This window comes from Tyto alba, unplaced genomic scaffold (assembly GCF_018691265.1).
Source record: "Tyto alba isolate M040663 unplaced genomic scaffold, T.alba_DEE_v4.0 Super-Scaffold_1000006, whole genome shotgun sequence".
Classification (NCBI taxonomy): domain Eukaryota; kingdom Metazoa; phylum Chordata; class Aves; order Strigiformes; family Tytonidae; genus Tyto; species Tyto alba.
This window is the reverse complement of record NW_024881272.1, coordinates 14,192,527-14,220,079: the sequence shown is the minus strand read 5'-3', so window position 1 is coordinate 14,220,079 and position 27,553 is coordinate 14,192,527. Positions and strand designations below refer to the sequence as shown.

General features: G+C 36.3%; 1 protein-coding gene across 2 annotated transcripts in view; it reads left to right on the top strand.

Annotated features, from left to right (window-relative positions):
* The window catches only part of LOC104366976 (uncharacterized oxidoreductase ZK1290.5), a 53,178-nt gene that overhangs the window by 15,788 nt on the left and 9,837 nt on the right, over nt 1–27,553 (top strand). For both annotated transcript variants that reach the window (XM_042803606.1, XM_033000397.2), the window contains exons 2-6: nt 420–668; nt 6,331–6,432; nt 19,538–19,629; nt 24,815–24,997; nt 25,534–25,593. In XM_042803606.1, coding sequence (XP_042659540.1) covers nt 420–668; nt 6,331–6,432; nt 19,538–19,629; nt 24,815–24,997; nt 25,534–25,593 — 686 coding nt within the window. The remainder of the gene's footprint in view (nt 1–419; nt 669–6,330; nt 6,433–19,537; nt 19,630–24,814; nt 24,998–25,533; nt 25,594–27,553) is intronic.

Here is a 27,553-nt window from a genome sequence, read left to right as displayed (position 1 = left end):
GATTTCTGCAAAGTAAATTGCTTTTTAAGTTATGTTTTATTTTGTATTGTCAATATTTTCACCTGTAAATGTTGTGCTCCTATATGAAAATTAAGTGCCATATACTAATTTTCCATGAAGTATGTGTTTTCTCCTTGATGGTCTTCAGCCTGACTTCTGAAATCACTTCTTTACAGTTAAATGCTGTTGATATTTGATTTTGGAATTATTTCTAATTGGCGTCAACATTCTAGCACTTTATGTATTTTCCCAGCCTAGAGATCTATCAGTTCCCATTTCTTTACTATTAGGAAATAAAAAATAAATAAGAAGGTTCTGTGACATTATACAAAGAAAGGAAAACAAAAATTAAAAAGAATCATAAAATATGTCCCTCATAAATCACTGCTGACAATTCACTTCTGATTTTGTTGGTTTAGGTACTTCCCATCAAGGCGGCTATTCCCATGATGCTGTGGTCCATGCATTACAAAAATGTGGCATTCGTCATATTGACACAGCAAAAAGATATGGATGTGAATCTCTCCTCCAGAAGGCCATCAGAGAGAGTGATGTGAAGCGAGAAGACCTCTGGATAACTACCAAACTGTGGCATAGTGATTATGGCTATGAAAACACAAAAAAAGCCTGCTTGGAGTCATGTGAAAGGCTAGGTGTTGAATATCTTGGTATGAATCTTTACATATAGCTCATTTATTGTGCCTTCTATGTCAATATTTGCAAAGATGAATGAATTCCTGAAAAAAAAACTATGTAGTACAGATAGATCACAGAAACCAAATTCTGCCTTTATTTACACAATTGCAGATTTCTTGTTCTGTTTGCTCTCTGTGAGTTTATATGCACATAACTGAGAGCACAGAATTTTTCCTTGTTGCAAATGTTTTAAAACAGATCAAGGTATGTTTTGTAAAGGTACGTTTAATTGTTAAATTAATTTGAGGAACCACTACATGAATTTTATAGATTCTTCTAAAAACACCCAAAACATATGAAACAAGGATTAATATATTTTACAATAATTTATTGGTAACAGGGTGGCAAAAATGCCTAATTTCTTCCGTGGTCTGTTCAATTTTGAGGATCAGGAGTTCTTTCTAAAACTTATTTTGTAGGTCTATTAATTTTTAAAAATTCTGTCTAGCTGCCTTTGATTTGGTCTGTCTGATGCAATATACTTTGGGGAAAATGTTGGTAATATCTCCAAGACTTTAGAAGTCTAAATCCAACTAACACGGAATTAGACTTACGCACTTTTAAACTTACCCTGATCATAAACTTCATGTAGTCACAATATGTGATACTGTTACTCTCTTATTAGACAGACAAAGAGCTGCAATAATAATGCCAATTAATTCTTTGCAACAGGTCATACAAGGGGAGGTACTTGATAGAAATAAACATTAGAGTTTTTTATTTTTTTAAAACACTTTTGCTTCTTCCCTAGCTGAACCAATGAAAACAAAGTAGAGGAAGATGAATTTAAAGTAATAATCTAGAATAATGACACTGGTGGAGATAGTGTTTATGCTGATAACTAAGGAATAATTGACCTAACCTTCAGACACTGTCAGTGTCCTGAAAACCCTCATTTTGCTTCTCTTTCCCCTTGTCCCCCTGTTGCCAATAAATAGACTTTACTGAGGAAATGAACAGCTTTTGTGAAGCGCAGGTTTCACAGAATTCATGTCATGTAATGGCATCTGTGTGCTGTATTCACTGGCATTTTTGCTTGGGTACTTTGCAAGATGAAGGGTAAAAAAAACCCTATAGAGACTGAGATATTGGTATGCACATCTTTGGCTCCATTCTTTCTGGAAATGTGTCCTTTAACTTCCTGCACAGGTAGAGAATAATGCAAAATTAATTAAAATCTCTTTTTGTCTGTCTTGTGCAAGTACAGGTCGCTGCAAGGAGACGTTCATAAACAAAGTTTCAAGCCTAAATTTCTCTTCTAAATTAAGAAATAATATGTTTCTTCTTCTCTGCTTTCTACTTGTTATGTCTTGTTTGCTTTCTTTTTATTTCTGCTTGCTACGATACCGGTGTTGGAAGGATTTTCAAGCAAAAACCAACAGTATTTTGAAGCATGAACATTTCAAGTGTTTCAGGAATGCTTAGAGTAAGAATTTTTTTGTTGGAAATTGAGGCTTATCATAAGTCTAACAAAAGTAACTGGAATGCAGAAGATTGATTTGGAAATATGGTTATAAGCTTGTAGAACTAAGCTTAGATATCTTAGCTCTGTTTTCATTCATATCTTCATTTTGTGTCCCTTTTCTGTTGGCCAATCTGTACCATAGAGATGACATGAAATCCATGACAAGACAAGATCAGGTAATAACAAAGCAATTTCTGTCCAAGCTTATTTAGGAAATTAAACACTTCAGTTAGAAGCATATGTTAAATCTGGCAATTTTTCTGTGGAAGAAGAATGTGAAATAAAGGTACATGAAATGTACCTAAATCAGAATTTCCTGATTTCTTTATATGATATTAACCAAATATGTTTCACAGCATTTCTGTGAAGATATGTGGTTCATATAGAAAATGGAAGTATCCTAAATTATATATCTGTGACGTTAGACCTTTATGTTTGAGGGAAAGTTAGTTGTTCAGAAGGCTGCAAAAAGGTAAAGCTGCATGAGCCATGGCAGCTAAATTTGCAGCTAAGCTCTTTGTTCCACGGAAGGTCCTGTTACTTTTCTTGAGGATCCTTATGGGCTACACTGTCCGTCCATGCAGGCTGAATTAGAGACTTGGGAAATAATCTAACAGGAATTGATAGATCTGTGTGTTAACAGTATATAGAATGCCAGCTGTTGAAACAGATGAACTGTTGAAAGCAGTTGCAGCTTTTGAAGATAAAAAGTGTTCCATGTAAAATACTGTTAGGAAACCTTTTTGATAAACAATTTTCATGCAAATGGTATTAGGATAGCAGTATTCCAGGATTTTTATTTGAATCAGTAGATTATATATCCATGAGAAGCTGGAAATTTGTATTATTTGTGGGCAGTGGTTGTAACAGATACTCTGTTCATTGCATTTTCTAAATGTGGTCCTCAACTAGCAGTCACAGTAAACCAGTATGAAATGGCAGCAAATCTTACAGGTTTGGCAGTAGCAAAATGCATTCCTTGGGATTTGGTTCAAACCACCAAAGTAACTTCTTGAATGTGATTTGTGGGTTACTGAATTCATAAACAATTTTATTTTCCTTTTGACTGTTCAGAGTCTCACGTTCAGGAAAATCTAGTGTATCACAAATCCCCAACTGGAGTTAGACAAATGTTCTATCAGCATATTCAGTGTAATAGATGAATCATGAGTTATGATAATACACATGGGTCCAATTGTGTATTCATTCAGAACACTTTGGAGGTTGCTTCATATTGATCCTTGTTCCAGTAGAATAAAATTAAAAAAAAAAAGTTCACTTGTGCCACCTGCAGCAAGATGGGGAGGAGAATCAGATGAAAAAAAAAGTAAAACTTGTGAGTTAAGGAGAGTTTAATAACTAAAATAAAAAATATGAACAATAATAATAACAAAAAAATATAATGTAATGACAAGGGATAGAACTAAAAGAGAGAGAAAGAAAACCAAAGGAAAGAAAACCGAACAAGTGATGCCCAATGAGATTGCTCACCACTTGCTGACCAATGCTCAGACAGGCCCTGAGCAGTGACTCCCCACTCCTGGCCATGTCCCCCCTGTTTGTATATGACACCCTATGGTAGAGAATATCCCTTGGGCTAGTTCAGGTCAGCTGTCCTGGCCGTGCTCCCTCCCAGCTTCTTGGGCACCTGCTCGCTGGCAGAGCATGGGAAATGGAAAAATCCTTAACTTAGGATAAGTGCTTCTTAGCAACAACTAAAACATCAGTGTCTTATCAACATTATTCTCACACTAAATCCAAAACACAGCACAGTACCAGCTACTAGGGAGAAGATAAACTCTGTCCCAGCCAAAACTAGGATAACATAATAGGATGATATGGACATCACATACCTGATAACATCACCTTTCTAAAATAAAGAACCAACAGCTAATCACATTTGCGTTGAAGAAGCCTCAGACATTAATACAGAGAAGGGTGATGTACTGCATTTTTTAAATATCCAAGGCCAGAGATTTTTCAGTTATCAAATATGTTAAAAGTTATTTTTCTGAGAGTACTTCAGTTTGCAGTGATGTACCCAAATAGGAACTGGTGTATTATACTGAATTTCATGTTACCTTTTCCTCTTAAATCAAGGTTGAATTTGTATTTATAGCAGTGGAAGGCTAATATACCAGGCCAGTAGTATAGTAATCATTAGCACAGTCCTTGAATGTGACTGAAAAAAAAAGGTCCTCTGCCATGATTGTGTTTTCAAAGACCTGCTGTAAATGATGTGATACGTTCAAAGAACAAAAAACTCTGCTCACTGCAAATTGTTTTTCTTAACTCTATATTTGAACTGCCAAAAAAGGAATATTATAAAGCACAAAGACAATTATGTACATCTCAGTCATGCATTTATTTCCTTTTCCTGTTTTGTGTCAGACTAATGTATGTGGCAAAGACCAACACCTCTTTGACTGGGATGCCTACAGCTACCTGTTTAATCTGCAGTTAGAATTTAAATAGAAAAGTAATTGTTTTCAAATCATCTCCTAAGTTTCTTCTTCAGAATGTCTAGCAGTGTCTACAAACTTACAAAGGATTTATAGATCCTATCATTTTTGCAATTTAGGTAAACTGATTTGGAAGTCTGAGTCCAATACATGTAAATTTCTCATTTTTAATTTATGTTGGCAATGAAGTTATGCAAGGCCAAGTGCAAGGTCCTGCACATGGGTCACGGCAATCCCAAGCACAGATACAGGCTGGGAGATGAGTAGATTGAGAGCAGCCCTGCAGAGAAGGACTTGGGGATAGTAGTGGATGGAAAACTGTGAGCTAGCAATGTGTACTCACAGCCCAAAAAGCCAACCGTGTCCTGGGCTGCATCAGAATTGTGGCCAGCAGGTGGAGGGAGGGGATTCTCCCCCTCTACTCTGCTCATGTGAGACCCCACCTGCAGTGCGGTGTCCAGCTCTGGGCCCCCCAATATCAGAAGAACATGGACCTGCTCGAGTGGGTCCAGAGGAGGCCACAAAGATTATCAGGGGTCTGGAGCACCTCCCTTATGAGGGCAGGCTGAGAGAGTTGAGGGTGTTCAGCCTGGAGAAGAGAAGGCTCTGGGGAGACCTTACAGTGGCCTTCCAGTACTTAAAGGGGGGTACAGGAAAGGTGGGGAGGGACTCTTTATCAGGGAGTGTAGATAGGACAAGGGGTAACAGTTTTAAACTGAAAGAAGACTGATTCACATTAGATATAAGGAAGAAACTCTTCCCTGTGAGGGCGATGAGGCACTGGCACAGGGTGCCCAGAGCAGCTGTGGCTGCCCCCTCCCTGGCAGGGTTCCAGGCCAGGCTGGATGGGGCTTGGGGCAACGTGGTCTGGTGGAAGGTGTCCCTGCCTGTGGCAGGAGAGTTGGAACTATATGGTCTTTAAGGTCCGTTCCAATCCAAACCATTTTATGATTCCAATACCTTTTTCAGTAGAAGGATAGTCTTTTCTGGCATGGAGACAACACACAAAAAATGCTTTCCTGAGACAGACAGTTTTAAAAGCTGCTTGGATAATTTAATCAGCAGTAAAACTTAATTGTGTTTGAGATTGTGCTAACATTTCATAAAAATGTAGTAAAGCATAATTTTGTTCCCTTAATATTTTAAAAAAATGCTTAAAAAAAATCACAAATGCTGCCACAGATCTCTAGCAAAAAAACTACATGAAAGAGTATGCTGTGATTTCCAACAGAAATTCATAAATGGAAGTATTCTTCCAAAAGGAAAAAAACAGCCACACTCCTGAGATGGTAGAAGATACCTGTACAACTGCCAAACAAACTTATCTTCCATATACTTGAAGATTTGTAGCACTTCAGCAGTAGTCCAGTCTTAATTCCGGTAACCAAAATCCCTTTGATTTAAATGGGGATTGTTATGTGTTGAAAGTTTATTAAGTGCATATGTGACCATGAAATTCTGATTACCGTGACCTAAACCTGCAGCACATGTGCAAGGTCTGCTACCTTTAGTTGTTAATGAGATGTTGTAGATTCTGTTTATTAAAACTAAATGAACGTATACAGTAATGTTCCTGGAGTAGTAATTTTAATTATTTTGATGATGACATGCTAGGGCCATTATGGAGGGAAAATGCTGTTTCATGTAGTTTGTTGTATATATTTTTTTGACACTTGAATGATTAGTCTGATTCTGTTTCTTTTTTAGATCTTTATCTAATACACTGGCCTGATGCACATGTTCCAGGTAAAAGCAATCGAGAGGTCCGAGCTGAAACCTGGAGAGCAATGGAGGAGCTCTATGAGAAAGGTGATATAATAATGAAAACCTGTCTTGACAGAGGGAATTGTAGCGTGATTTGGGAATTCATAAGAGATGTTCAAAAACTTAATTTGAATTGGATGCTCATATTTCAGTGGGATTTGGGTGTATGAATTACATGAATCTCTTTGGAGATTACAGCATTAGCATTTTGGTAAGTTAAATAAGAGAGCTTTGTGTTGCTTTTAAATACTACATTGCCAAATTCTGCCTGTGAGATGAATGATGGTGTGCATACTTTCTTCAGGAAATCTACAGATTACATTGAAATATGTATGCCACTATAGAACATCTTGTAGTAGCCTCCTCTGTTTTAAGTATAAATTGTGCTAAGTTTTATTTCCCTTAGATTTTTTTTTTTTTATTTATTTGTATGATGACATTTTCCAATTTATCATCTACTGTGGTACTTTATAGATCCATTTGTGTGTTAGAAAATGTCAACAAAACAAAATGGCTAGACAAGGAACAAATACTCAACTGCAGATTCTTTTGTACTAATTTGGGGAAAAAAAAAGTTTCAAAGAAGGGAGCTATTCTCTCAATTTCTGATAACTGTCAATTTGATTTTTGGTCCACTGCAAACTTCAGTTTACATTCATAGCAATAGGAAGAGTAGACTATCCCAATCAAAATTTATCATGTAGATTTAAGAGGAAGATTTTGCTCGTGAAGTACGCAGTATTATTAGAAATAGTGTTGTAAGAGAAGATCCTGTCATGCTGTTCTTCAGCAATGTGGACCACCCTGTTTACAGTTTCAGAGAAGTTCCCTGGACAGGGAGAAGTCTTCTTGGATTAAGTAGTCTGTCTGCTAACCCAGAGTTACTGAAATAGTGATTGTAACAGGAGAGTTGTACAAAGGCAGTTACAGGCTGTGTACCACTACCAGTTTTATCAGGGCAATAAATAAACTTGTACTCTTAAAATTCAACCCTTCAGTTACTTTTGGTCTGCCTCTGGAAACACAGAAGTAAATTATTTTTGATACATCTTTTGTTCTTGCTTTTTATATTAAGCATAAGGGAAGTTGCAAAAAGTGTTTTCTGCCATGTAAGGGATTACAACATTCAGTTTTTAAAGAAACACTATACCAACCTAATATTTCAAAGCAACAATAACTTTTAAGTCTAAAGATGGATTATTCAACAAGGTGCTTCATCTTTCCATTGAGAAATTTTTTTCTGGTAAGTATTTATATTAGTGCATATCATTTGTGCCTAGATATGCTGTCCTAATTTGGTGCAAACAGGCTGTATTTTCACCTTCTATTATTATTTCTATCCTGTTGGCTCTGTTCTGGTTTTGCATGTACTTTTGTGATCTTTCCTGTTTTACACAACTCTCTCTCTATATACATAACCTTCCTAATTGGAAGGACTGTGAGCTATACAGTGGTCTTACAGTAACACACTGGAAATACTATCACTGGCCTTGTAGGCAGAGGAAAAAATTACTGTTAGTTTTTGTTCCTATGCCTGATACCTCTTTACAGACATTCCGTGTTCTATTTATTTTTCCCGTGATTGCATTTCTTCAACAGTTTTGTCAGTTTGCTTGTTGCAACCCTCAGTCTTTTTATGAATTTAAGCATTCTGTAGACTCATGATTCGTTTAGCTAAGCATAAGTTTCCCAGCTCTGATTGTCTAAATTACCTCACTTAAATCATCTACAGGGGAAAGAAAATTTATTAGTCTGGTTGAATCAAGTGCCTTAGAACATTAACCTCCACATTTTTGCTTTAGGGGATACAGACTCTCGACGTCCTGACCATAACTATGTGTTACTGAAATGACACGCAGATGTTAACCACTCTGGAGATGGAAATTCAGTGATTCCTGAGGAAAACGTTAAATAATTTGTTTGCATGGTTAACCACTAGACTTTCCACTGAAGATTAAACACTTGCTACATATTTTTATGTGACTTGCTATGTGCTTTGTGAGCAACATTTTAGCACTGTTATGAATTGAAGATAAGATTTGGTCAAAATCCTTACTTGAGGGGAAAAAAATAATCTTTTTTTACTGGGGGAAAAATTGTAAGTTTTACACTAAATAGGTGAGTTCTTTGTCTTCTCTGAATTTGACATTGGTTCAGGTAGTCATCAGTTCCCATTTACAATCCTGTTACTTTCTTTTTTTAAGAAATTTTTATTCTGAAAAAAAAAAAATCTGTAGTAACTAAAAGCCTCACATTTAAGGACTGACCATTTAAACAGATAATATGCTTCTGCAGTCAATTCACGAAGGAAATATTGAAATTATTCCACTTGCTAGTGGATTTAGCAACTAGCTGTGTCCACACTGAAGAGTGTCTGAAAGCACAGTGACAATAAATAGTTCTCTGCAGAAAAAAAAAAAAAAATGGTTTCTGTTATGGGGCTGATAATGCATATCTGCAGGAGACTTATGAGATGGTTAAAAGATCTCAATATTGACCTAAGTCTGTGGTCTGACTGAAGTTAACAGGATTTTCTTTAATCACTTCCATATATTCACAGATCGTTTGAGTGCATATATTTGAAAACCTCATTCTTTCAACTTCAATTTAAATCCAGGTTAATATTTATTCTACAAAATTCTACTTACCTGGGGCAAGCAATATTGTAAAATAATGTAAATTATTAATAGTCTCTTTTTTTTATTGTTATTATCGATTCCCCTAGGAGGAGGGTAAATGAAGTGTTAGTACCCGAGACTGTAGAAGTATTTAATGCAGATATATTTAAGATTGTCTTACATTTCAGATTGGTCACGCTGGTCAGAAGTTGACACAAGAAAAATCCCAACTGCATCTATATTTATAACTTTGAGAGAATTTTTTTTTTAGGTCACTTCCGCAAAGATAGATTCAATCAGGTTCATCTGAGAGCCAGCACATAGCAGCTGAGCCAAAGGACTGCAGTAGCCCAACTTGCAGGGCTTCTGGCCTGAAGTATCTTCTCATGCAGCTAAGAAAAAACCTTTTGTTCTGGGTCTGTGCCCCTGAACAGGTCAGCATGCACTAATTTATAAGACTCTGCTCCCAGATAATAAAAACTGTGTAACAGGTTAAAAAAAAAAAACCTTAATTATTTGTCAAAATTATTAAAATAAATATTTTAGGGAGCAGGAAACTTGCATAAATAGTTAAAATTCAAATTATAATTAGTACAATTTTAGTAAACTCCCAAGTACTCTGACTGTAGAAGAAATAGCAAGTTTATTGTTATTTGAATGCAGTATGTGCCAACGAAATCGGTGTGTAAACTGGTAGATGTGCATTCATTGAGATGTGTGGGCATCCTTAAGTTTACTGTTTCTTACTGCTTCACTGCTTAGTAGTACTTCCTATATATACTCTTAATGAAGACTTGGAGTTGAGCTGTAACATCAGAATAGTCTCATAAATAGAAAATAATAGATTCAGGTGACGAGAGAGATCCTTTACTATCACTGAAAAATCCCCACTGTGGCTTACCACTATACTGTTTTTGTATTTCATCAAAAGGAATTTGAGATTAACATTTTTCAAAAGAATCTTTTGTCCTGATACGGTTTTAACTGGAAACACAAACAATTTAAAATGAGAATCTGAATAGTATTTGTTAGAGGTTGCCATACTGAAGTTTTGGGCTGCTTTCCATGGATCCAATGTACCCTATAGGTTTGGAAACTAAACAGAATCTGGTTATTCCCCCAAGCCTGGCATCTCAGGAACATACTTGAAAGAAGGTTTCATATTTTAGCACTATCACCTGTGTGCTTCAATCTGCTGTTGAACTGCCTAATGCAATGGAGCAGCTATCTCCAGATCTCACTTCAGGTTAAAAACAACTCCCCAGAATCTTGGGGGGTGTTCTTGAGATTTTCATGAGGGAGGCCATGATGGATATGAGAGCATGCCCAAAAACACTTGTAGGTATTCTGAAGCCACTGCTGTCCTTTACTATAACAGTGTGACATAATACATCTATGTTAAAATAACACACCCTGAAAGCTTTACCCACTTCTGATGTTTAAGCCCTCTGGGTTGTGTCTGGAACATGGTCCTGTGTCTTCCTGGTTTGCTCTTGAGCTATGGAGTCTTAGGCTAAATATGCTCATCTTGCATTTTCTCCTGGCTAAATCGTTCAGTATGTTTCTTGGAGTCCATTAAAAGTCCTATCAACATCTTTCCCTCTTTAGCTTAAAATTTGTATATTTTTTACCTTCTATCCTCTCTTTCCTACAAACAAAGCAAGGTTATGCTTTTAGTTTGCTTTTTTTTTTTTTTTTTTTTTTTTTAGTATTCCTGTTGCACAGCCAGAGCCCAGTCACTAAACTTGCTGGTTTCCCTTAGTATCTTTCCAGGGATAAATGTCATACAGTCCTGATCAACAAAAGTAGATACATGTTTACAGTGGTACACAAACCTATAGCAATTGTATCATTCCATAACATGAACCATAACTTATGAATTGTATCTACATTTCCCCAAATCATACAGAAAGTATATTAGAACACTTATTTGTCATATTAATTAATTATAACGCTGCTTGATTGACAAGACGTTCTCTTGCTAGTTAAGAAATTATTTGGTGCAGAGATTTCTATTTTTGTCTTACAGTCTGTTGTCTTCCATAAGTCTTCAGACTCTGGGATTTGCATACATTTAGGCCTGACCTTGCTTCCAGAGGCAATTGTCATCTCTTACGATAGCTCAGGGATCAGAATTCTGCACCTGGTCTTGGTAGTCAGCCCAAGTGATCAGAAGATTTTTTTAATGGAAAAGCTCCCAAGGAACTGCAGCAATTTCCATTGATGAGTCATTGCAGCTTTTTTATGTTGAGAATTAGGAACAGTTGAATGGGGGAAGGTAATTATTTTCTTTATTGTTTTTAGAATTGTAGTGTGTATCTGACAGTATAGGATAAAGGCATTACCTGCACTAAAAGCTCCCATTTAAAAATGCTGGGTGATTTCTGATAGACCAACCTGATAGTTCTCTATTCATAGGCAGGAAAGATCTTACTGTTAAATTGATTGCTACTAGCTGAACAGAACCTTACAGTTTCAAGAATTAGTTTCTTTAAACGTTGTTATGCCTGAAAATGTGGCATTTAACTTTTTTCTTTTTTGTTATCTTTTGTGACTTGTTAATGTGCTCCAGTTTGATTGAAGCTGTTTCACGGGAGCCAGGTGACTCCATTGCATCTGTCTTAAGGTCGCAGTCAGAGTAAAGAGGTTTCTATTTGTACTGCAGTGCTGAGAGGCAGAGAATTCTAGATGTGTGTCTTTGTTCAACTGCTCACATACGTGTTTTCCTTTAAAGAATTATGGTATAAACAGTGCTGATGGAAAAGGGAGAAAAAGATTCTTCATTTTGGTCAGTGAGACATTTGTGTATAATAACTGGTTCTTTCTGTTGTAACAGCTGAAACCAACTAGGATTCTTGTAATATCAAGGCTATGGTTTGAATTTTTGTGGCCTCATACTTTGTCATTTTGTGGAATTATCCTCTCCCGTACCTCAAGACAGAGGCCAGACTGCCTATAGAACCCATTCCAAGATACATACATTGAGTCAAATATTCCCTTGACAGCTGCAACATTCTTGTATAGGCATTTGTCTGCTGGCAGATGAAAGCAGTGTGGCAGGCTGCTTTGACATCATGAATAGTCATTATATATGCTCACTGGTAATTGGTCTGTTGCTAGTAAAATGACCTTTTCCATGTGCAGTGTCTTTAATGACCTTGATTTTGGCATTGTGGCTAGCCCATCATCTTGTCAAGCTTTTCATCCACACATGCACATGATTACTTGTCCCTCTGTCTAAAAATGCTGGGAAGAATGAGGGCTTCCAGCCACATTTTGTCTGAAGTTGGCAGGAGTAGTAACATGGTGGTTGTTCTGGGTTTAGGTCCCACTGGGACTCTGTACCATTTTACTAAAATATTTTTGCTTATCTTTTTAGTGTAAGCACTGCAGCTTGTGCTGACATGAAAAATTCATACTTGCATGTGTTAACATACGATTTTGTTAAACACAGAGAAATTATCTTAAAAATAAATACAATTATTCCATTAATATGTTAGCCTCATAGTCCTTGTGTATGATTTGAAGAGAGTCCCATAAAGTAACAGAAATTGTTTAGCCCGGTAGTTGAAGCTGTGTCACTGTGTTCTTGGAAAAAAGTTATGTTTTGCCTAATTTCAAGTAAGAGAACTCTATTCAACCTTAACAATATTCTTGTCTTACTCATGTCTGGGCAGAGACCAGTTCAATCATCATCTTTTCTTCCTGCATTTTCTATCAGTTCTTAAAAGTATGAGTGAGGGTTCAGTAAACCAAGTACTGTTTTTGTGTAGGTGGCACAAATCTCTAGTACATCCTTTCCTAGGTGACATAGTCTGCTTTTATTCTACTGAAATATTACTTTAAATCTATGCTTATATTGTCAGATGATGAACAGCTGGCAATTCACATGTTTGTTTACAGCTCCACAAAATATTTGTATCAAGAGTGTTTATGTTGGTAGAAGTCACATGTGAATGTGCTACATAAATTGTGTTAAAGTTTTAATAAGTAAAAGCAAGTAACTAATTTTCCTAGCAACACATCTTTTTCACATTGTCTATAGCATATTCTCTGTACAAATGAAGTCTCATGGGCTTGTTATTATCAGAAATGCAGTTCAGAGGTGTGTTTTCATGGGCTGAGGTGGTTGCTGTTGGTGAGGATGTTGGTTGCACCACACCCTGTTGATCAGATAAGACAGCAATTAAATACGTATGCAAAAAAAAAAAAAAAGTACTACATATATTAACATTAAAGATCATAAAGAAGTCTTCATAATGTGCAGTATCTTATTTAAGAATAAGAAATTGCCATAGAATATGTCATTTTGGTGCAGATGTAATTTTTGTGGCAACAAATCTAAATTTGCATGAATGTCCTCATTATGCTTATTACAATTTGCTCTTTTATTTTTGTTTGGTTGGGTTTTTTTAATGTTAAGGACTTAATGGGTAATTCTAAGTGTAAAAATAAGCCCTCAAACCTCTTTGTCTCATGATTTATTGCAGTGTATTGTTTGTGCTTTTTCAACTAGCAAGTGAATCCTTTATGTTAAAAATTTAGATAAATCTTGTTGCTTAGCTTACTTAAAGTAAATGTATATATTTGTGTACTCACACAGAAGTACCTAAAGGTCCCATTGTGAACACAACTCTTGGGAAGAAGGCAATGCTGAAATACATTTCAAAGGAAAGTCCTTGGCTGAAATAACTTTTTGTCTCAATGATTTGGGGAAGAGGCATAATTTATCTGTTTCACATATGTTGAATTTAAGCCCTAGATTCTTAGCTATTGTAAATCAGTATTGTTTTATTGACATCAGTCAGGTTGTTGTTATTCATAACAGTTGGGAGCCATTATCCCCTCTGATACGGAAGTCCGAAAGGTATCCCAATACAAGAAACTGCTATCGTAGTTACAGGGATGACAAACTACTTAGAATCTAACTATGTGCTCTCCATAATACTTTCAAAGTGCTAGTTTTAAGCGTACATATTCTAATGGCCTTTAAGCACTTTGCTGAATTGCTGATAATTTTGATCACATTTTCACAACATTGTATGGTGGCAATATTGACTTAAGGTGTAAGGGAATTGATTCTGTACCATGTTACTATTGCAGTTTGTGAGCAGCTGTTTGTGAGCAGCTGTAGAATGATCTAGACATAAAAATGTATTTTTGGCCTTTTTTTAAAACCTGTGTTCTGTTCACAGTATGATTTTACATGCTTAAAACTGGCATAGGAGAAAGGAAGATCTGTAAGCATATGTGGGAATTGATTCAGTTCTGAAAACAACCAAACAGCCTTTTTGGTGTTTTTTTTTTTTAATCTGGTCTGGTTTGTAATGTCAATTTGAGAAAAAAATATGTCAACATAACTAAGATAGTGTTGTATTGAAGTAGCGAGAATGAGCAGCCAGGGTCAAAGAGACAGAATATATTAAGCTAGTATTGCTGCATTACTCTATTTAGTTAGCCATTTAACAGTTGTGTAAACTGAATAGTTGTAATGAGCTTTCAGTCACAGAAGTTGACAGTTTGACTTCTACTTATGTCTCCTGTCCTGTTATCCCCACAATTTATCATGGTTCAAAGGTGATCTGTAGCAGGAGTAATGATCATGGAATTGTAGTAGCAGGAAAGTAATTTTTAGGCAGATAAGCACCTATATTGTGATAATGAATAGGATAAAAAGAAATCCTTTGGGAGAGGAAGCATGATTTTAGTGTTTTCAATTTTGCCAGTCTTTCTGTGTGTCTTAGGACACTTAGCCTTTTGGTATCTATGTGTTTTAGTCTGTGAAATGGAAACAAGTGTTATTTCATAGATTTAGACCTTAATTCCTTATTGGTTCTGCCTAAGAGTCATCTGCTTTATTTATCAAGGCTTTGGCTTGAAGTCTGTATGTGGGGCACACTCAGCCCTACAGCTTTGATTTAGCAAGCTGTGCTGAAATAAATCTTGTGTGGTTTCTGTAACACCATTTAGCCACAGATAAGTTCTTAGCGTGCGTATTAGAGAGAATCTGGACCTTTATAACCTGTGTAACCTCCTTTAATAAAGATACAGTTACTGCAGTTGACCTCTTGTGAAAAGTGGATCCATTGGTGTTTTTATTCTGTGGCCTGAATAGAAGATATAACAGAATGGGCACTGTTCACTGGACGTGGGAATTCTCCCTTGCTCTGACTCATGTAGAGCAGCAGGGAGGGGGAGGAAAATGGGCTCCACAAACCCAGTATCCAGTTTTGTCATTTCAAAACCTTTTTTGAGCTGAACTTTGTACATTTAATATTCCAGACGGTATTTGGAAGTTTGATAAAAGTCCATAGTAGTGCTAGGGAAAGATAAGGCTTACTATTGTACTAAAACAATGTCGTGGTGCCAAGACAGTGTATTTATGCTTTTTTGTTGCAAGACTAACAGTGCCCCTCAAACTTTGTATAATTTGATATTATACTAAGTAAAGGAAAAAAACCCCAATTATTCTCTATGTTGCCAAAAAAAAAAAGTACTTTAAGCTTGATACGCAACTACTTTGCAAACCAGTCCATTAGCATGATGTATTGCCTCACAGCAGCTGGGAGTAATACAGTGTGGTGAAATTACTGATGTGGTGGAGGCCAAGATTGTTTTGTGTAGAATAGAAAAGATACTATTTTTTTTTTTTCATTATAATCAACTATTATTTTGCCAATATGGGTTTTTTTTTTTAATGTGTCTTGCAGTGTTTCATGATAGTGTTTCAAAGCTGGATGAAACTTTCTGTTCCACCATTGCGGTCAGTCAATTTTTAGCATGCATAGAAGAAGCATCATTGCCAAGTTTTCCTTCAAGCCTGTGAAGTCAGAGTCGCAAGGAGTAGAACAAAGCCTCAGTAAGCTTTGGGAGCTAATGGGGAATTGCTAACTCTTTGTTTATTGCACCTGGCACTTTCTCAATCTGCTTCATAGGGGCCAAACCACTCATTTCCTCAAGCAGATAAGGAGGGTGCTTTTTTTCCCTGAGTCAAAGCTATGTGGCTTTGTAAATAAGGCAGTATAAATATGTATTTTAAAAGTGTACTTTCTAGAGGGATTGCAGCTAGCACATTGCAAACTTTTATCTCAGAAGACCTGAACTTCAGGACTAGTTAAACTGGTTAAGTTAAAAAGAAGTATAGACTTTAAACCTGCCAGCTGTTACAACAGCCAAGACATGAATTATGCCTGGATTCCTGGATTGTCTGAAATGGGCTTTTTAAGCACACGAAACAGGTATTAAATTGAAAATAAATGGGTTCCCCCCTCCCCCTTTTTTTCAAGAGCATGCTGGTGGTTTTGAGACCAATGGCACAAACTCCAGGAAACCTACCTCTGTCAGAGCTCTGTGAGAGGGGAAATATAAGGAAATATGCCCCCTGACCCGTTTTTCAAGGCAATGAGTGAGGATCATTTTACACAAGTTTCTCAATATGTAATTTTTTCATTTCTACTGCTGATGTGATCATTTCATGGATCTTGTTTGATATACATAGTCACAAGTGTTGGTCTGTCAGATAAGGCTTAGGAGCTAACCAGACCTTCATTTTCTTGTCCATCATCTTCTATTCCTTTATTCTTAAGAAATAGTCCATCAGATGTAAATGTGGAAATAATTCTGTATAATCTCCTGCTTTAAGGCAGTTTTTCCCAGATTTGGACAATGCAGAGGAACTGTATTAATCTTCAATCAAGCAGATGTAAGCAATGATCTAGAGTAGAATCCACTGATTGTTCGTTGAAATTTAGACTCTCTATTATTCAGGAAATTCCAGTGTTTTGAATTCATGTTTCCACCATGCATGGAAATAAGATTTTTGATACAGTCAGGCTGTGCAATTGTTTTCATATTTACTGTATTTTTAATACAAAAGTCAAAACACTTTATTAAACTGTAACGAAAAACAAAGCAATGAAGTTTAAACCAAGGGTTCTAACTTTACCAAAACTAAATATGTGGGTTTAATGAAAATGAAATGTTTTAATTGTATTCCCTTAAAAAAAAAAATGCTGGTTCCACAAAAACATTGTAACTCTAGTTATTGTTTCTCTGTCTGGGAAAACATTTACTTTCTTGACAATTTTGAATTTAGCTTTCTCTGTGTGACGTAACTCCAAACACAGGAATATCATAATACTGATTTTAGTAGGAGCAACTCAAATGACTTTTAAGACAAAACATAACTGACCTGAAATTTCTTGATGGGAAATCTAACAAAAAACTTAGCAATGAATGCAATGGGACTATGGAACAGATTTCAAAGTCTCCTATGAGAAGTGTGCTAGAAGCAAAACCTTTTAAGAGTGTACTGTAAGGGGAAAAAAATGGAAGCCTTCTGTGGAAGTGGGCAAATTTAATAAGCCCTTTCATCTTTCATGTCTGTAATTGAGTTTTATTTTATTTCAGCCTGAAATAAGAGCTTTATTCTTCAAGGGCAATAACAGCATGTTTTTTGTAACTCCTTAACTTTCAACAATAGAGTATAATATTTTGGTTCCCCATTGTGTTAAAACTGCAGGTGTTTTTCTGATGACTTTGGCATAATGATTTATTAGTGTTGACACTCCACTGTTGTTTATCAGTAGAAGTCAAAAGCTCAGGTTTTGCTTCTTCTGGCAGATTACATACAAATTATGCAAATCGCTATAGTGCAGGTTATAACCTAATTATATTATACATCTTCAACAATGATAATTTCTGTAAGGGAAACCTGTGTAGCATTTTAGTTGCTAATGTATTTTTTTCTCCTTTTTGTATTCTACAAAAGAAACCACATTAAAAAGTGATAGTATGTGTGCAGGTTTTGCTGCTGTGCATTTTATCTGTGTGTGCTGCTAAAACATGTAAAAGCAGCATAGTAGTCAAATTGCCTGTATTTATATGGATAGTGGCTTTTCTAATGCAAAACTGATTTTTTTTTTTTTTCAGGGCTTTAACAATCTGTTTATAATAATTAAAATTAACTGTAATTTCACTTACAGAATTTCATAAAAGACTAGAAAAATTTAATTTCTTTGTTTTGTCCAGGTAAATCTAATCTGCAAATTCAAGATACTTTGTAACCTTATAGCTCATTTTTTTATATGCCAACTTATAGTCTACTTGTGAGTTATTTTTTTTGTACATAAAATATATGCAACGTAAGTACTTGGAGAGTACATTTTTCTCCAACATTTTCGTTAGCTTTTGTTACAAGTGAAGTTCTTCCCTTTAATGTATTCACGTCTCTCAGTTGCATTAATAATTATTTTTTCTTTGTCTGTATTCCAGCTTCAAATCAAGGCAGGTCCACATAGTTCCCTGCTGAACTCAAGACAGTGGTGATTCTAACTGTGAAATGAGGACAATTTCAGTCCAGATATCATTCCTTTTACATCATGGCTGAAATTGCCCAATGACATGGAGTTTTTTTCCAAAAAAAATAACAGTATAACTTTTTGCTTATTTCCTTTCTTTTTTGCTATAGATACCTGTATGCATGTATATAGATACGACCATGCATATACATTATATGGAATAGGCCAGCACAAATGCTGGATTAACAGCACTACTTGGACTTCTGTGTTCACCTTGAGACAGACTTTTCACCTGCAGAGTTACAGATTGAAATGCAGATCAAGTCAATCAAGACAAAGTTCACACACTGAAGAAGTGTCTGATTCATAGTCCACAGAATCCACAGCCAAGGGAGACCCCTACTAGCCTGACCACATTTGCTTTTGCTATTAACTGTGTTTAGTGCAGAATAAGGACCAAACTATCAAAGATGAGCCAGGGTTGAGGTGTGGTGGCAGACCAATATCAGTTGTGCTTTATTGTATCTGTGGTTTGAAGGAAGACATCTGATTTCAGGACTGTCAGCACTTAATTTATACACGTGCATGCATGCTTAAGGCTTACTTAAAAAAACAACCTTCATATCACCTATGTGCCATTTAACTTGTATTTGCATGTCAGCAGGAGCTGAGAAATCTAGCTACATTTTTAAGCTTCATGGTTCTAGTTAGGCATTGCTCACTTAACTGAAGTTTTTATACTGAGTTTTACGTAACATCTTGTAATGATCTAATAGAAATACAAGCAGTGCTACATAGTTCATTTGGACTGCATGTCCTTGTGTTGTATTGCTCACACCTTATTAGTCTTCAGCAAATGTTCCACTTCTCTTTAGTTTTGGCAAGCTACTCAGAACACCATTTCCTCCTTTTCATTCTGGTGGAGTCCAATTGTTCTTTGCTTATACTACATTAGCCTTTCCCAGAATTTAGCCTGGAGTTTTTATACACTGGGGAGTTTCCAGTGTGTTTAGGTTACAAAATGATTTCCTAGTGTGACTGTGACGAACGATGCTTCCAGATAATACTGTCAAACTAGATTTCAGTGTTGGTTTTCTGTGTTTCTTTGAAGTATTTTGCTATACAGATATGATGCGTACAATCATTTTGTCACTTGAAAGTGGTATTTTTCAAATCATCCTCCCAAGCAGTTAGGATTACCCCAAAACTTTTTCTTGTTCTGTTTCTCATTAGGTTTGTGTAGATCAATTGGTGTAAGCAACTTTCTTATCAGTCATCTTGAGCAACTAAAGGAAGACTGTGTGATTACTCCACATGTTAATCAGGTGAGTGGATAAATATATTTAAAGTATCTGGGTTTGGGTTTTTGCTTTGTTCTTTTTGGTTAATAATCTCCTCCCAGCCCTTATGCCTGAAAGACTACACCTAAACCAGCCTTAGTTATACAGTTTCTTCTCTTTCACTTCTATATACGTATTGAAAACCATTCAGGAAGATGACCTGAAGTAGGGGTGGTGGTGCTGGTGGGGAAGTCCATCCTCATTTCTTTTTCCCAGTTTCTCCCAGGCTGCTTGTTTGTGGCTGGTTTTAAGGCACAAACAAATGGTTCATGTGACAGTTTTTGATTATAAAGCAGTTTAGAAATAAAATTCAAGGATGCTTGAATTTTAGCATCTTCAGAGTGAACAAGGTTTTAGAAAGCCTGTGCTGAAATACTACATATAATTCTTCTAAGCAACACCAAAAGTCTCAAGTGATTACATATCCATGCAAAGGTGCTGTTTCCCTCGCTCCCGCCCTTATTTAATATTTGTATTTCGAGATCACATTAAATTCAGTGAACTTCTTATTTAGGAAGGTGCTGCAAGAGCCCTGGCAAATTTTTTTTGCTGTCCTAGGCAGATAAAAAATGGCCACCTACATACCAGCAGACTTCCAGGACACTGACAACTATTTCCTTCTTACATTTTTCTGCCCACAGCTGTGCTGGAAGTTCATGCTCCCATTCCTACCACCTCCTGCCAGTGAAAGTGTGCTTATGCTAACATAGACCTGAGAACTGGAATGGATGAAGTGCAGGCACATGCTTTTCCCCTTTTTACAGGTGTTGAGGATTTCTGGCAGCTGTTTGTGGTTTAATGTCATGAACAGCCATTAAAAGGTTACTCAGAATATGACTGTTAGAACCTAGCATCTCTGATTTTTGCTGTCTACTAGACTAAAGGTTACTAAAAGGCAATTATGAGTAATGTTAAATTAATGTAAAACCATATAAAATGTTTCAATTTAATTAGTCAAACTAAGCCATTGAAATATTTCTTAAGATGGGCAGGTTCATGACTGTTTAAGAATCAGTGAATTTGCCAAGGTTCATTTGTGAAATTGAACAAGGAATACACATCTTTAGAGTCGTACTAGAGTTTGGCATAAGTTCTTACTGTCTGTTAAATGAGAATAGCCTTTCAGTGTCCTACTAAATCACTTCAAGGGAAAAAAAATTAATCTTGGATTTGTATTGAAATTTTCTCTTTCTTTTTTTTGTTTTTGTTTTTTGGTAACATTTTGAAACGTTACCAGTCTTACTGTGTCAGTAATGTTAGTGGAGAAAAGTTGTTTCTTGATCCTGTTTGATGGCATCTCTTTTTGTGTGGCTGAAAGGAGACAAAAAGTTGATACGGTAGTGATACCGGAGGGTGGGAGGGTGCCCCTGCTTTATTTGGATAGTCGCTTCTTTATTGTGATACACAGCACTTTTCCAAATTAAAAACAAAAAAAAAACAAGACTGAAATACCCATGCCACTGCAAACTGATCCACTTTGAACAGTTTTGTTATAGCATTAATTTACACTTTTTAGAGCTACAGGAATCTTATAAAGCATAGTTGAGGTTATCCTCAAAAGAGTATTTCTTCTGTTTCTTGGTTAGTGTTGGAGAGTTTCTGAGTCCGATGGTGAGATTACTTAAGCATTATCAAACAACTAATGAATTCCTAAATTTAAATTGGGAATTGAAGTGCTGTACTGAATTCTTATTTCACTGTCATAATACAAAATATGTTTGCTATATTTATGCATCAAATAGCATACTGTTTCAATGACCTTATTTCTAAATACAAAACATTTGCAAACTATCACTGTATACAAAGTCTGAATATTTAAAAAACAAGTGAAAGAAAATCACTTCCCTCTTAGTTGTGTTAAATTTGCATGAAGAATTTAGGGTGTTCTTACAGTTCTAACAGTTCTTATGATGTTAAAATTGAAAGTTGGGGTTTTTTTTTTTTGTGAAGAGGAGGAAGTAGGACAGTAGGAGAAAGGAGGTTCTTTCAGACTTTTATAGTCTTTGGAAACCGGGTAGTAAACAATGCTTCTATTTTACAAACCCAAGTTGTAAGTACTACCTCTCTTCTTGGTTCCTGAAAAAAAATATCATCATGGCTTCTAAAGAAGTAGGAAAGGCCTGTCTTTTCAAGAACAGTATTGTTAAGGTATTTAGTAGTAAGCAAGCAACTTTTAAAATTACAATCCACTGTTAAACACTGTGTAAAATTATGATAAATACTTTATTCTGGCATCATGTAGAATGAAGCCTGTAACCTGGAAGTTACAGGCTTGTTTTCCAGAGTTTGTAATTGACAGTAATTAGCAGTAGTAAGTTTGGATTTATGCTCAAGAAAGTCTTTGAAGTCTCTTTCAAGGCTCCTATGCCTGTCACTCATTAGGGGCAAAAAAAAATAGATTTTATAATAATTTAATTAACATATATGTTTAATAAAGTGATACACTGAAACCAAATATACACTGATCCTCTCTGAATTTCATGTAGGAATGCTCATCAATATTTTTTCTACTTTTATAGAAGTGCAAATTACTGCCTGAGATTTAGTAATATTGTTAATATGTTCATATATTGAACACTATTATGTAAATTTGTACAAGGTAGAAATGTATTTTAGTATTTTGAGGCATTAGGAAACAACCCCTTTGTACATAAACTCAACTGAGCTTTTACTCTATAGAGAAGACATTTCTGGGCTTATATTTCAGTTTTATAAAGAGAAATAATTGCAAGACTGTGCATTCCCATTGAGAAACTTACTGAAGTCCGGATGCAGGGAAACTTTACCGGGTGAAAAGAACCCACAGCAGGGTGGAAAGATTACGGCTTTTGTATACTATCATCCAAGGTACGACTTTCTAGGTCCATGTGTCAGGATTGTTATTAGGCTCAACTTTTTGCCGTTGTGCTATGACTGTCATAAAAAACAGCACTTAATTGAGTTCCCCTGTGGCTGACCAGGTAGCAGCTGTGAAGAGTTCTGTAATGTGAACTGCAAACCGTTCTATTAAACACCAGTCTTTACACACAAATCACTTGGGGTGCAGTGCCAGAAAAGATCAAGATCTTCCTCTACCACCATATGACAGACAGTCCTTGCCTGAGAAAAGTTTGATGACTAAAATAGCAAGGGTGGGGCAAGCCAGGAAGTAGGAATTATTATTTTGAGGGGAAGCACATGCTGGCCACTTACCCTATGCCTCTTCAAGTTCAGGATGCTAGTCCCTTGCATTCAGAAGCTGGTAGAACCCTCCAGAAAGTTTTCACAAGAAAAATAAATTCAGAATTGTAATAAGAAAAATATGTGCTGCTACCAACACACAACTGCATGTGCCAACATTCAGTTCACAAAATTTGGGAGTCTCTTGATGCATTGAAAGGCACAAAGTATAATCTTCCCAGGTGGGAAGTAATTGTTGCTGTGTTTTCTGCTTGTGAAGCAGATAGGTGCCATCTCAGCATGCTGTTCTTGCTTTAAATACTTCTGGTGTAACCTGGAACTGTGCTGCCTAGAAATGTTATTAGAGCAGCAGGTAAATTCTTCTTGCAGTTATATAGTAGTTACATAGTAGTAAATGCTGAGTAAATCACCTGATGCCATAGGGGTACTGGAGGTCTTTCAGCATTTGATCTTAAATATATCATTGTTTAATATTCTTCTAGGCTATGTTACTACATTTACTGTAAAGAAAGCCTGCTAAAATTCCTTATTACTTTTGTAATACTCGTGTAATACACCCTGCTTGCTTTTTCTTTTATCCCCTCATAGTTTTGCGTTAAAACAATTTGAGTATTTTCTAGTCAGCTCAGGTACAAACAAGTGAATAACTGTATGACCTAAACACTGGTCTTACACATATAAACATGAAATACAAAGGCTACTCAAAGGTCAAGAAACATCAAAGGTTGAAGACATGGATGTCTGCTGCTTGAACCTTGTTCCCGAGTCTACCTAGTAATTTAGATCATAGCAGCTTTAGGCTGACTCAGCCCAGCCTTCGAGGGGCACAGTTTTTTCTTAGTGCATATTGAATGACTGCCAGCCTATTGTTCCCGACTATTGTTGTCTGAAAAGACAACATGTACTAAAGATGAGAAACAGGAAATGTTCATTTGTCCTCTTTGTGGCAGAAGAAACTTTCCAGATTCCATGTGTTGAGGTAATTGTTCAGAAGAGTATTTTTCTTTAAAATGCGCAAGAGTTTTAGATCACTGGAACAATGATGACGGCCAGTCACAAAAATACATTACATGATTATGTATTTTATAAAAGAAAACCCTACCCATTGTCATCTGAATGCAGAGGAGGGTATGCTTCTTACAATATATTAACTGTGAAATACTTAACATATTAAGGAATGTTACAAAGGTTGTCTTTTTGTTTTTGCTACATGCCAGAATATGTGGCTCTTCTGAGATCCTTACTTTCCAATAACTTCTGTTTCCTTTTGCTTCCAACAACTGTGTCTTTGTAGCTTGTTACTTTTCCTCTTTTAACTGATTCTTGGCAATTTGTGATCTTCCTTCCTACAAAGGATCTCCTTCACACTTCATTCCACAGCGTGATTGCTTCCCTGCATAAGCTGTTGGTGACACCACACACAGAATACAAGATTTTCCATGTACATTCCATGCCAACAGGCTGTCCTTTCGAGGTCAAGCCCTCATCCTAAGCAGATTTTTCTGGTCGGTTTCTTGCAAACACAGTCCCTGCCCAACCCCCTCCCCTTGCCTATGCAACTCAAAGATCATTAGTAAAGAAACAGGAAAGGAAGTAGATTTGGGGAAAATAAGGTAGCCTTAAATCTCCAATAAAAATGACCTGATGCTGACTTCCACTATGCATTTGCATATATTTCTCAAACACAGAGCAGAACAAGAGTGCAAATCCAACTGCAGGTAGGGCAGACAACTTCTCCATGCACCTTACTTCTGGTGGAAACATAAAATAGGTAGTAAACTATAGTGCCAATTATTGGCAAAATGCTTGTGGATTAATATCCTTCACACGTCTTCTAAAACTGACAACTTACACCTATCTCCCAGAAGCAGTGATTTCACTCATGTTGTATTTTTAAAGCAATATAAAAAATATTTTTATTTATCAATTATGTTTTCTACTAAAATTACTTAAAAGGTTTTTGCTAAAAGTTTGTTTGTATTTATCTAAGGTTGAATACCACCCTTTCCAAAGACCTCAGGAGCTGGTCGATTATTGTAGGAGCAGAGATATTGTTTTTGAAGGCTACTCTCCTTTAGCCAAAGGTGAAGCACTCACTCATCCTAGTGTCATTCAGCTGGCAAAGAAATACGGCAGAACTCCAGCACAGATTTGCATACGCTGGAGTATACAGGTAATGGAAGGTGGTAATAAAAATGTGTCTCCTCTCTCAGGAAAAAAATGCAAATAGCTTGGGTTTAGTGCATCAAACCAGAATTTATACAGAAAGTATTTTGGCTTCAGTATGTTGGTATCACATGAACTAACTGTGCTGTACTGGAAATTTGGAGTGTAGTACACAAAGCATGGTAGTATTTTAAATATGTAAATAATTTGATTGTAGAGAATAAAAAGAACCACCAATAAAAGAGATGTTTTCAAACTAAACGTTACAAGCAGTATGGGGCATCATTCCATTTCTATCACTCAACATGAAGTACTAAGCAGTGAAATAGTGTTTTAAGTTGACATAAACCACATAATCTGTGTTGGAATTTAATACAGTGTATATAACTGCAATTAAAAATAGCATATAGAAATGTCAGTGTCCTCTGAAAAATGAAATTAAAGACTCAGAAGACATGAGGAGTGTCTTGAAATGTTTTGAAGAGAGATCATTTTCTTTTAAACAACATACATTTTAATGAAGAGAAGCATTATCTTTTTCAGAATGGGATTGTCACTATTCCAAAGTCCACAAAAGCAGAAAGGATACAGGAAAACTGCAAGGTAAGATTTGGTTATGCACTCAAGTCTGACTAACATCCAAATTACTGGTTTTAATACTTTGGTTTGCCTGCCCGTTTTCCTATAGCAGCTTTATATTGGAGCAACTCAGTTAAAATTGGCAAATTATAGTATGATAAAATCACTACAATATAGTAAAACCCCCATAATTTACAAATGTCAGAAATCAGCTGGAAAGGTAATCACTCTGTGTGTGTTTAAAGAAAAAAAGTACGAATAGAAACACCTTTCATAGTTCATTATTATTTTTATTTATTCCTTAGCTGTTTGTAGAACACCCTAATTTGGTTATGGTTACATTCTTTTTGTGATACGCACATAGGTCAAATGGAAGGAATTATTTGTATGCTATGCATAACACTGTATGAAAGCTGTAAAACTCTTTGAGATATCCCAGATAGAGACCTTCTAAGGAAATCACTGTCCTCTCAGAGCTGACTGTTCCCCTACCTTCCTTCTTCTGCTCGACTTGCAGAGAATGTCCCAGCATGAACGGGATGAACAATGAAAAGTGGGGAATGGCAGCACAACTCCCACCACCCTTTTTAAATTCCCTTTTCATAGCAAATGTTTTGAATTAATTACTTCATTTTTCTCTCAATTTCTCTAATCTGAAAGTGTGCTTTCTTTGGGGGGAGGGGAAACCACAACAACCTTATTACTTCCAAAAATACTGTGGGGGTATGAACTGTTTGGCAAATCAGGAGGGAACTTTGAAATAAGATAGGAAACTTCTGTCTGCTAGTTAAATCACCGCGTGTGTGTGTAGGTGTAAATCAACATACAGGTAATGAGGATTTCTTCTGGTGGCTATGCCTGTTTATATAGCTCCTGCCTTGACTATTTGTTCTGACATGCACAGTCTTCTGTGGTACAAGCACAGCTGTTTGTGGTACTGCATTGTGAACCAGATCAGAGAACAAAATGAGCTTTAAAATCCTTCCTTACTCTTTTTATTTTATTTTTCCCAATGATATTTTAAATGCAGATTAATTCTGTTTTTTTACAGAGTTTACTCTGTGACCCTACCAATTCATTTTGCACAGCTGAGGGAATGCATTGCAGCAAGACTTAAAACACTTAGGATGGAGAGGAGGGGAGAACTGGCACAGTTATCTAATGTTGTTTATCCCATCTCCTTTCTTTTTCGTTTCCCCTGTGCAGGCATGTTGACTAGAGGTGGTAGAGACTCAGGCCAAGTTGGTAAAAGCATGGACCTCATTAAGCCCTCAGAATATAATGTAATGTAATATAGTAGAGTATTGTATTGTAATGTAATGTAGTATATAACAAATATAATATAATATGCAGTATTTCTAGTTCTGTGACTGGTCCCTGGTTTAGGTGTAAAAAGCTTGAGCACTGGGGTTTCATTACAAGGGTCATTCCAGCAGGCAGTGATTGCTGGATAATACAGGATGGGAGGAGCTCATTTGGCAGCAGTTCAGGCTCCACAGGATCTTTTTATTGAGCATGGAGGACCTCTGACTAAGACAACAGACCAACTTTAAAGCAACTTCAGTTCTGAAGTGATAATGTCTGAGTAAGACACCTGCTAAGAAAACACTGACACAGTCATTCATGTTGCAGGTCTCACCACAGGAGAAGTCGGTGGCTGTAAGCACCTGTGCATGAAGACGTGGCTGCTTTCAAGTTTGAGTTAGTCCTTAAGGCACTGTAGCACTGTATCTGTTTCTGTATTAGCTGATCCATGAGTGTTTTGTCTAAATACACATAGAAAAGATAGATATAGCCTTTGGTTTGCTAGCTTTGTGAATGTCCTGATATGTTCTAATAATTCTCTTTGACTAATGTTCTGAGGAAAAAACCTAACAATTGAAATAGAACGTTGGGATATAAGTGAAATACTGAGCTTGGGTTTTCAGAGGGATTGAAGTCAGGGTATTCATCTACCTCTGGCAGTGACCATATAGAGTGCTGT